General features: G+C 51.4%; 6 protein-coding genes across 6 annotated transcripts; 3 read left to right on the top strand and 3 right to left on the bottom strand.

The window, feature by feature from the left end:
• Positions 1 to 350: 350 nt before the first annotated feature.
• On the top strand, positions 351 to 1,246 carry J4E86_009839 (uncharacterized protein; the record flags this gene model as incomplete). The annotated part of the gene is made up of 2 exons (XM_051450339.1): positions 351 to 606; positions 666 to 1,246. 2 exons carry the CDS (start codon positions 351 to 353, stop codon positions 1,244 to 1,246), a joined length of 837 nt encoding a protein of 278 aa, XP_051298260.1.
• A 422-nt stretch (positions 1,247 to 1,668) lies between these two features.
• Positions 1,669 to 7,453, bottom strand: J4E86_009840 (uncharacterized protein; the record flags this gene model as incomplete). The annotated part of the gene is made up of 2 exons (XM_051450340.1): positions 1,669 to 6,981; positions 7,028 to 7,453. The coding sequence occupies 2 exons, from the start codon at positions 7,451 to 7,453 to the stop codon at positions 1,669 to 1,671; spliced, it is 5,739 nt and encodes a 1,912-aa protein (XP_051298261.1).
• Positions 7,454 to 8,349: 896 nt separating this feature from the next.
• J4E86_009841 (uncharacterized protein) lies at positions 8,350 to 9,245 on the bottom strand (the record flags this gene model as incomplete). Its single annotated transcript, XM_051450341.1, is given in 3 exon segments — positions 8,350 to 8,490; positions 8,507 to 9,141; positions 9,194 to 9,245. 3 exon segments carry the CDS (start codon positions 9,243 to 9,245, stop codon positions 8,350 to 8,352), a joined length of 828 nt encoding a protein of 275 aa, XP_051298262.1.
• Positions 9,246 to 9,619: 374 nt separating this feature from the next.
• J4E86_009842 (uncharacterized protein) lies at positions 9,620 to 10,794 on the top strand (the record flags this gene model as incomplete). Its single annotated transcript, XM_051450342.1, has 2 exons — positions 9,620 to 10,496; positions 10,757 to 10,794. 2 exons carry the CDS (start codon positions 9,620 to 9,622, stop codon positions 10,792 to 10,794), a joined length of 915 nt encoding a protein of 304 aa, XP_051298263.1.
• Positions 10,795 to 11,083: 289 nt separating this feature from the next.
• Positions 11,084 to 13,742, bottom strand: J4E86_009843 (uncharacterized protein; the record flags this gene model as incomplete). Its single annotated transcript, XM_051450343.1, has 6 exons — positions 11,084 to 11,415; positions 11,480 to 11,815; positions 11,868 to 12,336; positions 12,396 to 13,466; positions 13,518 to 13,640; positions 13,689 to 13,742. The coding sequence occupies 6 exons, from the start codon at positions 13,740 to 13,742 to the stop codon at positions 11,084 to 11,086; spliced, it is 2,385 nt and encodes a 794-aa protein (XP_051298264.1).
• Positions 13,743 to 14,454: 712 nt separating this feature from the next.
• On the top strand, positions 14,455 to 16,249 carry J4E86_009844 (uncharacterized protein; the record flags this gene model as incomplete). The annotated part of the gene is made up of 4 exons (XM_051450344.1): positions 14,455 to 14,985; positions 15,036 to 15,231; positions 15,289 to 15,429; positions 15,477 to 16,249. The coding sequence occupies 4 exons, from the start codon at positions 14,455 to 14,457 to the stop codon at positions 16,247 to 16,249; spliced, it is 1,641 nt and encodes a 546-aa protein (XP_051298265.1).
• Between the last annotated feature and the right edge of the window lie 31 nt (positions 16,250 to 16,280).

The raw sequence follows: 16,280 nt of genomic DNA on the forward strand, positions 1-16,280 counted from the left end.
GGTAGCTTTGAACATCAGGCAGCGATACCAATCAATGAAATGGAAAAGTCAGAAAACTTAATGTTCCTCTATAACTGTGATTGAACACTGGAATTGCTACGTTGCGAGCACGAACACGAATGCGTGCGCAAGAGGTAGGATGGCGCAATGCAGGTGGAGCTTGCTCGGCACATGTTCGGAAACATGTTGCCCACGACGTCATCTTAGAAATCGTGAGTGCTGACAAAATGACGCTTGATCAGTTCTTGGCTGCTCCCAACATCAACTCTTATTTCAGGTAGACATTCTATATCATTTACTGCACTTCGGTATACCCCTTCTTCCAATTGCCTTTTGATCTTGCAGTAAACATGGCCCACCACGTCCTCCTCATCGGCGGTCACGGCAAAGTTGCCCAAATTCTTACACCGCTCCTGCTGGCCAAATCATGGAACGTGACCAGCATGATACGCACTGCCTCTCAGCAACCGGCCGTTGAAAAGCTGGGACAGGGTCAGCCCGGGAAATTAGATGTACTGGTCCATAGTGTTGCGGATGTGAAGAGCGAGGCCGATGCGAAGCGCATCTTGGAACGGGTCAACCCGGATTGGGTTGTCTGGAGCGCTGGTAAGTGCTTTCTAAGGCTGGTGTATCATGAATCGCCCGCGTATGCTCACAACGTATAGGAGCCGGCGGCAAGGGCGGCGCCGAGATGACATTTGCAGTCGACCGCGACGCAGCCATAGCGTTCACAAAAGCCAGCATTCACACACCCTCCATCAAGAAATTCCTGACAGTATCTTACCTTTCTTCCCGCCGTGGCCGCGCGCCTTGGTGGAACGATGAAGACTGGAAAGCGGCACAGAAAGTAAACACGGAAATCTTGCCAAACTACTTTAAAGCCAAGGTTGCAGCTGACGAGGTCCTCACGATACTTTCCCAAGACCGAATGGCTCAGGAAGAGAAAGATGGTGTACCCGCTGATCAGCGCTTCTGTGGTATCAGCCTGAGGCCTGGCACGCTGACTGAGGAGCCGGCTGGAAAGGTGAAGATGAGTAAGATTGGGGCTGGTGGCAAGACGAGCCGTGCGACGGTTGCAGAGAGCGTTGTTGGTGTTTTGGAAATGGATGGCGTGAGGGGTTGGGTCGATGTTATCGACGGTGATGAGGAGATTGTAGAAGCGGTGAAGAGCTACGTCAAGGAAGAACAGGATGCCATTGAAGGCGAGGATTTGGATGAGATGGGGGAGAGGGTCAACAAGTTATGAGGAGAGTCGCTACCCAAGACCTGACGCCGCAATGGAGGTCTCAGGTGAACGCAGTCATGTGGCGATTGACTTTCTCTTATTCACGTCTGCATATACTGATATAGCACTCAAAGCTCGTTGAGATCGATGGCATTCACTGGTAGATCTACTTTCCGATCACCTAAAGATTGCTTCCTATGGTACATGGACCAATATCGATTTACTCCATCCTGCGTTGTCCATAGTCATCTTTCTATTCGCACATCGTGGACAGTAAATTATCTCGGCTGGTCTTCAGACCTATCCATTGTGAGACTGTTCTCAGCCCGTGTCGAACCGTTCTCATTTTAATTATCTACTACACCAGCGCGCGCAAGGAAATAGCACAAGGTCTAAGGATCAAAGCACTACCACATGCATGTACAATGGATCTCTTGCATCGCTCATACTCCAGCTCCAGCACTTCCCTGGCTATCTTGTCGCCTGGGTGCTCTATCCATGCCATCGACTACACTACCTCTCTTCCCCATATTATACATGCTTCCCTCGCTACCCTGTCTGCGACCAGCTATGCCACTAGGTCCCCCAAACGTACTACTCAGAGTCCAACCTCCTGCCGCCGGACTGGCATCCCTAATACTAATTGCTGGTGGCAGCCCCAAGCTTGGTATCTTGTCTTCTCCTACAGGCAAGATTCGTGGAGAAGGAGATGGCGCGTGGCGGAAAGCGTCAGCGTAAAAGCTGGAGAGGAGTGAGGCGTTCGAGCAAAAGGCTTCTACTTCATCTTTGACTTGCTCCGGAGAAAGCGATATGTTAGATGCAGACGCTGGAGTAGTTGCTGCTGATGATTTCGGATCGTGGAATGTGAGCGCGGTGTGGAGGAGACTGGCGTCTTGAACTGGTCGTGCCAAAGGACTGGCAAACGGACTACGATGCGGGTTACCACGCTCTACTGCAGGTGTCGAGGGTAGACGGCTGCTTTGACTTCCATCTGTTGTGGCTTTCTTGTGTTCATAAGGATCTACAGGCCGTATCCTGCCATTGTCTTTGGCACGGTTATGCGCAAGCCTGTTGGCCAGCAGAAGGAAGTTCCCATCGTCAGTGATCTGAGCGAGCAAGCCTCCGCTCTTATGTATGAACTGCGTGTACTTGTAGTCGGGTGTGCCCCAAGAGTAAGTGACCTCAACGTCGGGCGGAAACGCATTCGCAGCTTCCATATCCAGAACAAAGTTTAGCCTCCGCAGCAGAAGCTTATGGTAAGCAAACTTATCAACTTTGGGGTACTGAGGGGAAAAGCTCGTTGAGTCCCATACGGCCTCAGGCTGAACTTGGGGAGGCTGTAATGCAAGTTTGACTGCATAGGGCGAACGGAAAGGATGATGGTCGATAATATCCGCTACCTCAGCGATGGGTACCTCTACCAGCTTCAGGCCGTACTTCTCCACACTCGTAGCCCAGGTGACGATAGCATCCTCAATGAGTTTCGCCGTAACGTTCATCCAGTCAATGCGGATATGATAACAATTGTCGGGATTGTGCAATCGGTCGTAGTGTAGTGAAATGATTTCAGGCCGATACGAACGCTTTCTGGGATCGACATCATAGCGCATGACGCGTGACATGATGACTTTTCGCTTGTGTGGTTCACCGCGCGTTGGGGTCTTTTCCCCCTCTTTGAGTGAACCTGAGCTGTTGGACGAAGAATCCGCGGTACCGGGACGGGACTTGATGTTTTTCGATATCAGTGGCGACGTCCGAGGCGCCTCCGCAAGTGGCGTGGAAGGAACAGACTTGTCTACCTTCCTCATGCCAAACCACCCTGTTCGAGATTCGGCTCGCGGTGCCCTGTACTCTGCTGCAATCTGGAAGAAGAAGTTGCCATCTCGGAATTGATGCCGCCCTTGTACGTGCTGGAAGAGACCCTTCTTCATCAGCTCGTTACCAAATTCCACCGCCTCGTCTCGGGTTTCGATATCCTTGAAGTTAGAAAGTAGCCAGTTGGTAAGATCAAAACCCAAGAAACAATTGTAGTGCAGCTTCAGATGCCACCGACGATCAAGCATTTGAATTCCTTTTTCGCCCTGGAGGTCTTCCGCAAGTTTCTTGAGATCTATACTGGATGTGTGATATTTTTCCGCATCTGAGAAGATGGAAGTCTGGAATTCGCTGTCGGTATCATTCAGTAAAGAGTGGTCTGGACCAGCCGCGACAACCGCCGAAGGATCGCGTGTGTGATACTCAATCGCAAGCGGATTTGGGTCCTTTTGCTTCAAGACGGATGCTGGCTGGAAGTAGCGCTCTTCCGGGGGAATATAGCGAAACTTCTGCCATAGCTGGGTAAGTTTACGAATGCCCTCGAGACGTATCTCTTCGGGTGAGTCTTGCACAGGCAACGGCCTGCGATGCATAGCTGGTATGTCGACTGGTATGAGCACGAATCGAGCTCGCCAAAAGCGCAGGACTTCGGAAAACTCATCGTGATAGCCGGCCAAGAAGGTATCAATGATGTTCCAATTGTATTCCCGCCGTGGTGGTCGCAGCACAATTTCTCTAGGATCATAGGTATCCTCAAATGCAGTGCGGATGAAAGGCTTATATGGAAAGGGCGTATCAATACCAGCAGATGACTCCAAGGCCGTGGTAGGTTTCCTGTTGTATCTTCTTACCTCCACCTCTCCTCCGGCTACACATACCAGCTGGTGGATATTGTTTCCGACGCTCATGAAAACAGTGTCTCCATCACTAGACATGTATTCAGGATCGAGAATGCTAGCGAGAGACTTTTCTTGACGCCCAGAAAATTCAGCTACGGAAGAGCCGACAATGATCTGAAATCCGTGCGAGAGGCGAAAGGCAATCAACTCTTTGATGAGAGACTCTCGGCTCTTTGGTGCTTCCAGAATGTCGTCATCCTCGTTTTGCGTAATCTTGTATGGGCTTTCGTTGTATTGCGTTGCTATCTGTTCAACAGACGGAAACCACTCATGCGTTAAAGGTACGGCAGCAGGTGAACACAAAGATCTCCACTTTACAGTACCTGCCCTCAAGGTCCTAGGGAAGACGTGGTGCCAACGCCGATATTGGTTTTTGGAGCTTATGACGTTTTTCTTCGGGTTGCAAGGATTGACCAGGACTGCCCAAGGAGCGATCGCACTTGTTGGCGACAGAGTACGTGGAGCATCTCTAGCGCCTGCACTAGAAGACAAGTCCGGCTTTAGTCCAACGTGCTCGCCTGCCCCTCTCGCTCCTGCAAGTAAAAATGTAGATCCAGGATCTCTCACAACTGAACCAGGTTGAGAAGGGACATTGGATCGGTCGGATTGCGCACCCCTAACCGTCTCGATCGAACGGCTTGCGCGGTTGGAGGCCAATGACTCAGCCGATATGGGACCTGCTCGTGGTGCAGGTTTAATTGCAATCGGCTGTGATGGCTTACCGGTAGAAGTGTTGCGAGTGCTCGCCAGTCTTTCAGCGATAGCACCCTTTTGATTCTTTTCAACAGTCAGCATTGCAGGCTTCACTTTACCCTGACTGATATCGATGGTGGCGTCTCCAAGAGTCGGTTTAGCTGGCGCAGCTTTTCCACCGAAGCTCATCTGCCTCAAGAACCAATTTGAAGGTCTACTTTTCAGTTCCGGCTGGGTTGTTGCGGCGGTCCCAGCACTAGTCACAGACAAGAGTCCGGCTCGCCTTGGAGGAGATGACCTTCGACTCGATGCTGGGGAATTGTTTGGCTTCACATGCATAGCTCTACGATGATCTTGGGAATCTCCGGAGCCACTTCTCTTATGTGCCGCTGGGCGATCAGTTCCAACGATGCCCTTGGTCATGTTGTTCTGCCGCCGCAATATATCGGCTCGTGGCAATCCGTCGCCCTTGGGATCAGGCATCCGGTATGTACTTCCTCGAGGAGATTGGCTTTCAAGATCTTTAGATCTTTCATGTATGAGTTGCGGAAAACTTGTTTCTGGCGGAGGCCGAGCTGACTGTCCAAGTGACGGGGCAGTGCTGCGGAAAGAGGAAGACAGACGCAGACTTCGCGACAGCTCTGGGGATCCGCTTGTGATGGCGTCGCTTAGCCTTCGCTTCTGAATCTGGAGCTGGTTCAACGTAGAGTGTCTTTCCATGAGAGGGGAAAAGACCCCGCCATCGTATGCCTCCATCCAAGCCTTCTGGGCAGCTCTTGTCTCGTCCAGCTGGTCGTCGGTGTATTCTTTGTCACCCCGCGATGAATATGAGCCTGCTGCAGCTGCGGAAGGCTTGACTGCTTGCGCGGTTCGCACGCCCTCTTCGTTGGTCTCAAACAATTCGCGCAGATGATGCGGGTACATTGGATCTTCTTCTAGGTAGGGAATCGCAATGTCGCCCAGCTCATTCTCCATAACGCCCATCATTTGCAGCTCATACAAACGACAACGTAGAGAAAAGATACGACCCTTCTTGCGCGACTTTTTCACGATCTTGTCAGCCTTTCGTGGCTTTGTGAGTTCCAATATCTCTTCGGATGTTCCGGACCAGAAGGAGACGTCCACCCAATACGGCATTGCGAACCTCCATCCGTCTGACGAGTCAAGGGAGTTGTCTGTTGGTATGTGTCGGACAGTGGATGCACGTGACATAGAGCCGAATTCCGGTTGGCTTTGGCGTGGAGTTTGATCTTCTTCTGTGCGCGACATGCTCGCGCCCTCGTGGCGCTCTTTGTCGTGCTCAGCCTTCATATCGGACACTGAGCGAGGCGTTTGGTACTTGAACAAGGGTACGGAATGGAGAGGCATCGGCGAGAGACACACGAGGTCAATACCGATGCCTGATCCAATAAGAGTATCCGTAGTAAGTTTGAGCATGTTGTAGTCGACTTCAAAGACGCCAGTACCTGGAGTAACAACTATGACTGAGATACCCGTTCGAACAAGGTCTCGATCGATGTAATCCTTCGCGAATTGGGCTGCAGCCAGATTGATGGCTTCCAGGATATTACCTTGGCTTGCGGAAGAGGGTCGACCAGCTATGACAATATCAGTAGCTGTGTCTTCAGAGCTTGGCTCGTCAATCTCAGAAACAGGCTTCACTGGCTTACGGACCAGAGATACTTCTCGGAGAAACATCCTGAACTCTTTTTTGAGCTGATACAGGATGTTGATCCAATCACCGCTGGCCATGTCGCTCACGACCACTCTGTAGTAATCTCTGAAAGTTCCGGAATGCGACTCCGAGGACATGTTGCTCGTCGTTCCCTCGGGTTGATCTGCCAAAAGCTCTCCGTCATATTGCATCCTCGTAAACAGTATGATGGTGACCAAGTGCCGTGCATTGATCCTCAACCACCTTTTGAAGAGGTCTGGAAGGAAGCCACTGACAACCTTATTGAACATTATCTCGCCAGCGCCTTCGGTATCGAAATCCCACATCTCTCTAGACATTTGGATGAACAATGTGTATCGTGCAGATTCGCTGCGAAAGATGGGCTTCGATTTTGGCGAGAAGTACCCGGAATGGACAGATTGGCCATTGATATATATGTGTTTGATCGTGGCCTTGATGGTACCCATGAATAGTAGTCGTTGGCCACGGTAGACGGTACGCTTGCTGAGCTCGGCAATGGCCATGCGCCACATATCCGCGCGTGCTAGGTATTCGTCACGGAACACTATCTCCACGTGATGAGCTTCGTGAGCATCTTCATCAGCCTCCGTCACTACAACTTGCATCCTATTGCGGAACCCGAATACCTTCGCGATTCTCTCCGATATAGAAACCTTGTTGCTATTAGTTGAGCAAAAGATTAATTCGTGAGAATCTTACTTGTAGGTTCAGATACTTTGTCTTCAAGTCTGCAGGAAGCGGTTTGGGGACAAAAACATAGGCTTTTTCCGCATCGATTTCGCGACCACCGGGAATGGTCGAGCCATTCTCATCAATCGTAATGGTTATCGAATCCCGACGATTTCTTTTCGGATGGTTATCTATATTGGAATCCTTGTGCAGCGCATCGGCTTGGAAGTGTGTCGCATCTTGCGACTGACTCTTGGATCCTGTGTGAAAGTCTCGTACAGTGTGATCTGCATGTATCGCCACAATCTGGAGGAGGGCACCAGCACTGGTGGGTAACTCAGGGAACTTCTCTCCATTAAAGATGATCTCGTCTCTAGAAAAGTTGTCGTCATGAGTCCAGAGAGTGCACACCTTCTGCACTCGGGCGGGGTGGGGGGTTGAGGCGGATTTCGACATATTGGTTGGTCCTTCTGCAAAGACGATTGCTGGCTTCGTGCAGGATCAGGGACATGTTCGGGCTGCTCAGTCGCGTACGCGCGGCGATAGTCGCGCCATTTCTGTCGTGCACGGATTGTGACGAGTTTCTATAACGCATGTACAAGAGGATTTCGCGAAATCAGCGGGGTGGAGCGCATTTGGATGGTCGCGTCGCGGATGGGACTCTGTAGGGCAAGGGACCTCGAGGTGCAGATGATGCCAAGACGCTAATGGCAGGCTAACCTCGGAAGTTAATCACGATAGCGTACCCCAATCTCATCGTACTCGCGACCTCAAGAGGCTCGCTTGAGTTGATGTTCCTGTGCAATTGCGCCATCCTACGACAAATGCTAGATAACTCCCGCCTCAGTTAGTCACACATGATAGCAAGACGTGTGAAACGTGCCGTGACAACATAGGGTTTCGAATCGAACGACATGTGCTTTAGGTGCGACCAGCAGTATTTCACGAGTATCCTACTGTCGAGATTCATGTGTCCCAGACACAACCAGCCTTTCGTACTACCTGTCGAACTTGAAGCGAACACTAGACATGGCCCATGTACGACTCTTACAATGATGATCCCATTTAACACGCACCGCCAGCGTCCCAGCTCCCTTCAAATCGGTTGAGAGATGGATAAGGAACATGCCATTTCATCCAGGTCTTTCGAACAGCATGGCACGCGAGTAACCACCAGATAATTTAAGCGGAACAGAAAGTGATACCCCACGAACATGAACAGACATTCAACGCCAATACACCCGTGCTAATTTCACTGCGCCGATCTTACCATGACTCTTCAAGCAAAACTGTAAACCTGGAATGGCTTACTCACACGAATCTCTTGAGCACCATGAACAATAACGCGGCCACTACTCCGTAAATGCAAGTATCGATCCAAGCCAGGTCCGGACTATGTTGGGCGACCTGTTGGAGCGGAGGTGCGGGTCTCGTTCTTGTAGGTCTAGCCGTAGATACAGCAGGAGTGGGTCGCGTTTGGGTTGTGACTGGTACTGTAGCAGTAGGTACTGATGGCGCGGCAGGCGACGCGACTTCAGCAGGACTCTCTACTGCCCTTTGCTTGCCCTTGTCCACCGGCTTGTCGTCCTGGCCTTCCTTACCCAGCTCGTCGCGATAGGCAAGTCTCAGCTCTTCGGGGACTTGATCGTCTTTCCTCTTGCCTTCTTTCTCCTCAACCTCCTTGACGAGCTCCTCACGCTCTTGCATGATGTCAGCATTGCTCTTGGCACAGCCGGCACATTTCCACGCGCCGCTGTCCTTTGCCATGCGCTCGCGTGCCTCCCTGCTGCATTCGATGCCGCCGAGCTGGCCCTTCGCATCCGTGTCCATGAAGCTCCGTATCGCGACGAGGGCTGTGCGCACGCCCCAAGCCGGTTGCCATGTTTCTTCATGATGGCCCGATATGCTTAGGCAGATCTCGCGGTTGACTTCGAAGCGGCCAGTGGGTGTGAGGAAGCGGAAAGATGGCGGGCGGAGAGGATACGTCGATGGGAGGACTATGCGACCGTGGTAGATGCCGCCGGCGTAGGGTGATGGCTCGGGCGGGCCGCGGATTGTGAAGTGCCATTCGAAGAGGTTGGTTTCTAGAGGTTCGGCGTGGTAGTCCGAGGAGGGCGATACCGACAGTTCCGACGCTTCCTTTACTGCGACACATGTCAGCTACTTGTCACTAGTCACAGCCCAATGCTCGCGTACATATGCGCTTGATAGTCGGGTTCTTCGTGTTGAACTGCCCGCGGGTGGACATGGTCGCGGTGGATATGAGCTAGCGAGACTGTTGAAATGAGAGGTTGTGAGTATGACTAGAGGTGAGAGCAGGTTTTAATGTATGTGTATTAGCTGCTGTGCGGCGTAAGCGTTGGAGCGCAATCACTCGGAATGCAACGTAGACAACCGTGAAGCGCCGAGGCTGCGTCATTGGCAAGTACCGCCGACTGCTCGTAATCGATAGCCCCAGCCCCAGCTCCAGCCCCACTTAGCGCGTCGCGTCGGACACTTCGCAGAACCGTCGAAGCTGCTGTAGCCTGCACCCAGAACTGCAGGGGCGATGCGATAGCAATCCATCTGTACGGAATTTGACTCGGGACATTACGTGCTCCTACCACTCATACTCATCTCGCCATGTCTTACCATCCCCACGACCTGTTGATTGCGAAGTACTTCCCGGATGAAGACCTTTCCTCCATAGACTACGACTCGGTCCAGTATGCAGCTTTGTACGTCGGTGCGCTTGATGAGGAACGTATGGGCCGAGAACCTCCTCGCATCCCATGGCCACTGCCCCCTCAGCGCCCGGAGGAACATCTTGAAGCCAGTGTGGAGCAATGGCGGAGCCAGACGCTTCGGGCTGTCGACGCGCGCGTAGCTGTCTTTACATCTCGTTCTGTCCCGCAGCACACAGTAGCAACGAAAGCTATAGCGACAAAGCCTACGGCAACAAAGGACCTTGAAGCTTCAGCACCAATAAGTCCACTCACTCCTACCCACCGCCTCCTCGTCATACCCGAGCTCTTGGAACTTATTCTCCGGCAAGCGACGGCTCAGGTTCAACATACCGCATGGGACGTCAATCGTCTTTGGCGGTGTACAATCGAACATATCCTTTCGACTCAGTACCGCTCTCACTTTCCATGTCCTCCAGTTGAACATGGCGAACCTATCGATATGGCCATATGTCCGTCGTGGATGCAACCGTCGGAAGATGAGATTGCTATTGTCGAGAATCAGACCACGGATGATTCGCAAAGAGCTCAACACGAGCATGCGCTAGTCTGCTACCCAGCCAGAATTACTCAAGCCAACTCGCTATCCGAAGACGCTTACCTGACCATCCGAAGATCTTACCAACGGTTTGGTTGGATGGGAGCGTCTACGCCTGTGGCCAAAGTTCCGCTATGGCTAGACCTCAGCCAGTTCAAGATGAATCCTCACATCATGGAACTGTTTGGTAACCGCATGGAGCTAAAGCTCGGACGATGTAAAATCGCCTTGAAGGCAGGTACTAACCAGCCTTGCCTACTTCGAGGATCGCTACCAGGCGGCCGCTTCGCAGAACTCATAGCTGACATGTTCCTGACGGAGCCTGCCTGCAAGACACTTGGCGTATACATGCCTCATTTGCATAACAATCGTTTGCGTTCATTTTTTAGAGTAACCCAGGAAGATGGTATCCGTGTGGGACATTTCCTAGGCACACTTCAGCGGCATGCTGACAAGCTTCTCTCTACATGGCAAAGACAGGCTGAGATCATTCGCCAGAAGATTCAAAATACACACTGGGCATTACTAAGCACTGAGAAGCAGCGGCTTAGCCCGTGGATACATCACGCCTCGCCGACTGTCATCGTGTTTTTCGAACCGACTGGTGGATGTACTAAGACTGTGGCTCAACGGGCTTACCATTATAGTGGCGATAGTCTTGATACATGGAGGGATGAATGGTTCAGCATTGTTACAGATGACTAACTTGAGCTGAACTGATCGTTCTGGAAGTTCATCGAGCTTACCATCACCGAACACGCATTTAAGTACGGCCCAGGGAGGAGGGCAACTAGCAGGCACTAAAACCTTCACTGCAACATTCCCTCAAGAAATACCCTTCTGCAACCTCTTATACATCTCCTCCTCAGCGATCAAATCAGTCTTGAACTGCTTCGTCTGCTCGGCAACGCGCATGAGATGTTCCCTCTTCAGCTTCCCACCATTTTCCTTATCCACCAAAGCAATCCCCATAGCTGTCGACACCACATTTCTGATCTGTCGGCCATTGAATCCGAGTTTGCGACTGTCTTTCTCGACCCATCGCATAAGGTCATCGAAATTATGAACGAGTTTCTTACCTTGGAGTTGCACGAGGAAGGATTCAAAAATGGCGATTTGTTGCGTTTGCATGAGTTCTTCGTATTTGATCGCAATGTCTAGGGCAGGTGTATCAGCAAGAGGAAAAACGTTGAATCAGCAGGTGCTGGTCAAAAGACTTACGAATGCGACTCTGGACAGCGATGTCAAAAGATCTCATGCGGTTGGTGGTGAGGATCAGTATGCCGTCATAATACTCTAGCACGCGCAAGAGTACCGAGACCATGGCATTACGCCTCAGATCGTTTTCGCCGCGACCGCGCGCTTCGAGGAAAACATCCGCTTCATCGAAGAGGAGTACGGCCTCCCATTTCCCTGCAAGGTCGAATATTTTTTGCAGATTTGCTTCGACTTTGTCGCCTTCAATCCCGATGTCAGATACTCCAACGGAAAGCAGAGGCTTGCCGGCCATGAGAGCTACACTCTCTGCGGTTAAAGTTTTTCCGACGCCGGGATGGCCTATATTTGATTAGTGGCCGTGGAATACTATCGCGCGAATGGTTTCTCCTACCGTAGAGCATGATGACGAGACCCTTGCCCTTGTCCGGAGCAAAGTCTTGCAAGCTCTTGGATTCGCCCTTGGCGTCGACGTCCTTCCCGTATTCATGTGCTTGCACGGACCATCTAACCAAGTCTTTAGAGTCCGGGTCGAGCTGCAACTTGTCGCGGAAGACACTTGCATCGGCGTCGTTGGGAGGGTTGAGTTTTTCTACCAGGAGCTGCGCCCACTTCTTCTGCTTCAGCGCGTATCCGAGGACTCTTGGAGGACAATGCATGAGTTGGTCTGGCGACATGGGTTTTCCAGAGGGGTGTCGATCCCAGTGAGTCTTGTACATGTCTCTGTATATCTCGTTGGCGCGTTTTTCGGGTGATAGGTTCTCCAGTTGGCCACGGAACTGGGAAAGATCTCCAAGAACTGGAGTGTTTGGAGCTGTATATTCGAAGAAAGAGGTGAAATCGACCATCGTGGTGCCCTCAATCTAGAACCAAGTTAATCAAAAATGCAACCCAACCAAGTTAGAAACACGCAATGACTTACCTTCTTCTTTTGCACGTATCGAGCCTCGCTGACCCGTCCATCGCCGGTGTCGGTAGAAGATGTAGTATCATCATCGTGTCGAAGGCGCCTGCCCTCATCATCGTTCCCAACAAAGCTACGTCCTGTGTGAAAGTGCGCATCACCGGAGTACGTAAACATTTGTTTGCCTTTGCCCGGATCACAGAGCTTGACAAACCTCTCCCCCCGAGCGACAAGTCGTTCCTTGAGGCGAGCGGTTGCGTCATCCGATGAAATGTCTTGTTCATCTGGGCTAGTGTAATATTTGAGCGGATAGAACGGTAACTCAGCGATGCTCTTCCGATTGGAACCCCAGTGGCGAATCTTCATCTCGAACGGTACCCTGGTAAACTCTGTGCCAGTCCAGTCGAAGCTGAAGCATGTCAGATCGAAGGTGTGATCTTCTCGTAGAATGAAAGAATCGCACGAATCGACGGTAAAGATCTGAGGCTCACCCAGGCAGGGGTGTGAGACGATCAGGGTACCTGGAGGGAATAGCGTCCACAGAGCTGCGTGCGAGATGCTCCTCTCATTATCGAAGAAGTTTCTTTCTTTGAAGTACTGGTCGAGAGGTAGGATACCTGAAGATGTGGAGATGATCCGCATAAGCTCGCTCAGGTCGATACGGGCTTGCTTTTCCTCGGGCGTCTCGCTCTCCACAAACTTCTTCGCTTCATCTTCGGCTTCTGCCCACGTCCAGACCAGATTTTCAAAAGGAGAGCTGATGCTTTTGACTAATTCGTCTCCTCCGAGCTTTGACGTTATTTTGCCAATCAGCCTCTGCAATGGCTCGGCTTCGATCTGGGCCACTGATAGGACTGTTTCGACAATGTTATAACGAGGCCGAAACATGGTGGACTTGCGAAAGGTAAATGCTCTGCGACTTTCAGGTTTGGGTCCAATCTCCTTCTTCTCGTTACTTTTCGTGATCTCGTCATCTTTGTAGTCGCCAGTGTCAGGATCCCACTTGTTCACAATGATGACGTATCGGGGTTCCTCTTCCTCCTCGGCATCGTTCTTCTCAACAGGTGCCTCGGATTTGCCGTCATTTTTCTGCGCCGCAGTCAGCGAATAGACTCAAAAGCATGGGGTTTAAAGGCATACCTGTGACGCACGATCATCGTCGTTAGTTATCGAAAGCCGTTCTTCAAGCAAGGCTATCTTCTTCAGAAGTAGCTTGATGTACTGGTCCTGGACCTGAGTTGTTTCCAGGGTCTTCGCCGTGTCCTAGGTATCCATTAGAACCTGCAGACGCACGAGCGCAGCATGTCATACAAGGCCTTCGTCTGCCCCAACGGTAGCGTCGTCCACCACAGGCTGCTGCGACATTTCGTGAATGGGAAGGAAAGAGTTGCGATCGGGCTCTCACGTAGTGCGGACAAGATCGTAGCGATGGCCCTTTTGTGTATCTTTGGCGAACGCCAGCCACGCGCCTGCCTACATGATGCGACACCTTCCGTCGGCAACCGCGAGGCCCCCTAAAGGTATTGACCGGAAGTGGTCACGACATTGGGGGCCATGATTGGTAATTCGAGATTATCCAACAAGATGACAGGGTTGTGTACAATCCGACGGGACTCGAAAGGGTGGGCTGTATTGTCAATCACTGGGCACAAGTGCCTCGTCGATTGGTCTAACGGAGCGTTACTGATCTTTCGGCGTTGATTTTCCAGGGTTTGTTTGAGGGGTTGGCGCGGGGTTGTCGCTGCAATCATCTCACATGTGTCAGCCTATACACGAGATACCTTGGAAGGCGCCACGCACAAGGCTGAGTGCGACAAAGCGCAAAACCTGAACCCTGATTCGTACACCCCCAGCCTCCATATATGCATCGCGTATTGAAATTCTAAAGCTGGTCGCAACCCTGCATTGTTGGATTATGTGGATAGGTAACCTGCGTTGTAACCTATGCAAGTTTCAGCTGTGCGGTAGTAGCAATGGGAAGGAGCCATGCATACCCTGCTCGGTCGCTTCCTTGCAGTGAACTCCCCCGAAAGCCGGCGCATCTCTGTTGTAAACTCAAAGATGGACATCAGGCAAGATGAAACGCAACGAAGACCGGTGTCGCAATGGTTCCCGAATGCAGAGTGGATGTGCGTACCCTGAGGGAAAGTCTGTGGATGTTATGAGTTCGACTGACTGCAATAGGAAACATTTGCCCTTATCGCATTTCGTTGCGGAACACAACAGTTACCTGAGTAGCAAACTCAAGCGGACAGGGCTCGGAGTCAAAGCAGAGCTGAGAAGCATTCTCAATTCCGTGCCGGAGAAATATGATGCCTCCTTGACAGATCCGAAGAAAGAGATTGATCTGCTGCAGTCGCTAAATGCTATGCCACTCGATGTGTTGTCCAACTACGTTTACAAACACGCTGAAGACCTTGGGGCAGCGCATACTACCCTGGACCAGAGACGATCTGACGGTGTCCGAAAAGCCTGGTCAAAGACGGAGAGGTTCGTCATGCAGTTCGATAGGTTTCTAAATGCCTACTCTGGAATCCTAGACATTGTCAAAACAGCCGACGCTCAATACGGCGGGATAGCGGGCTCAACACTCGCGTTGCTTTTCTCGGTAGGGCCCAACCACGAAAGCCGTATCGGAGTATGGCTAACCCGCGCAAGACTGTGAAGCTGAAGATCAAGAACGAAGAAGCCATTGTGTCCGCAATGGAACAGATATCTGATCGTCTTCCAGACCTGGAGGTATACCGGAAGATCTACCCTGAGCCAAAACTAGGCTTGATGCTTGTTGATGCCTACAAGGACATCATCATGCTTGCGCGAGCAGCGACAACTTACTTTCTTGGGTCGACTTGGGGTACATAGCGCCATTGTAGCATCAAGAGTTGAGTTCCTTCCACTGACGACTGAACAGGACGCCAAGTGATCAATTTTGGAAACCCACTTGGTTTTGAGGTCCTTGAACAAAACATGAGGGACAACTTCCGGCGTATCCGGATAAGATGCGACGTCCTCCTAGCGCAACGCGTGGATGAACTTGCGAACGAGCTCAAAGGTACGTATGAAATCGATGATGCATGCCGATATACTAAGATTCAACAGATAGTTACGAGCGTGAAGACAGAACCAGGGTCGTTTCGTTACGCGATGCGCTGAACATTGGGAGTTATCGAACCGAGGATGCCGTGCTCTCGCTGAAGCAGTATCGCAAGGCGCTAGCATCCAGCTTCGATGACGACAGACATCGCTCAAAGCTATGCAAATCAAATTTGATGGCCGAAAAAAAGGCACGCGCCTGGCAAGAGAGTTCGTCCTGTCTACTTATGTTCTCGGGCTGCAATGAAGAAGGTGTCGGTGAAGTGGCACTGTCCTGGCTATCTCCAGTGGCTGTGGATATCGTGCTTGACCGGCTGTTTCCACCCCGACCAGTTGCCTTTGAGATCTGCAACAGATCAAGCACGTTGCAGAATGTGCTAGCGCGGTTGATCTTCCAGCTATTAGAGAAGAATCCGGCAGTAGTCCGAAAAGGCCAGGACTGGTACGACATCCAGTCGCACATTGTCTGGGACGGTGATTCAGAAGAAAAGACCGAGCATCTCTCGGAAGCCTTACTCAAGATCATCGATCTTCAGACAGAGGAGGTGTACGTTGTTATAGACAGACCTGAGCTCAGCGAAGATGATTCCGTAAGAGACTTCGCTTCGGGCATGCTCCATTTGGTCGAGCGAACGAGAAATGTTCTGAAAGTACTGATCGTCCATCGAGCTGAACTCTGGAACTGGGAGGAGAACAAGCGAAGTGTCATCAGAAAGGGTATGAGAGACGACATTTGCCAAGCGCTTCGCATGGATCAATGCCGGTTGGAGAGCGATTAGAGTCGGTCACAGAAGACGCGGCGGTTGTGTA

Source organism: Alternaria arbusti, assembly GCF_024043155.1.
Source record: "Alternaria arbusti strain BMP 1465 chromosome Unknown scaffold_19, whole genome shotgun sequence".
In the NCBI taxonomy this organism is placed as follows: Eukaryota; Fungi; Ascomycota; class Dothideomycetes; order Pleosporales; family Pleosporaceae; genus Alternaria; species Alternaria arbusti.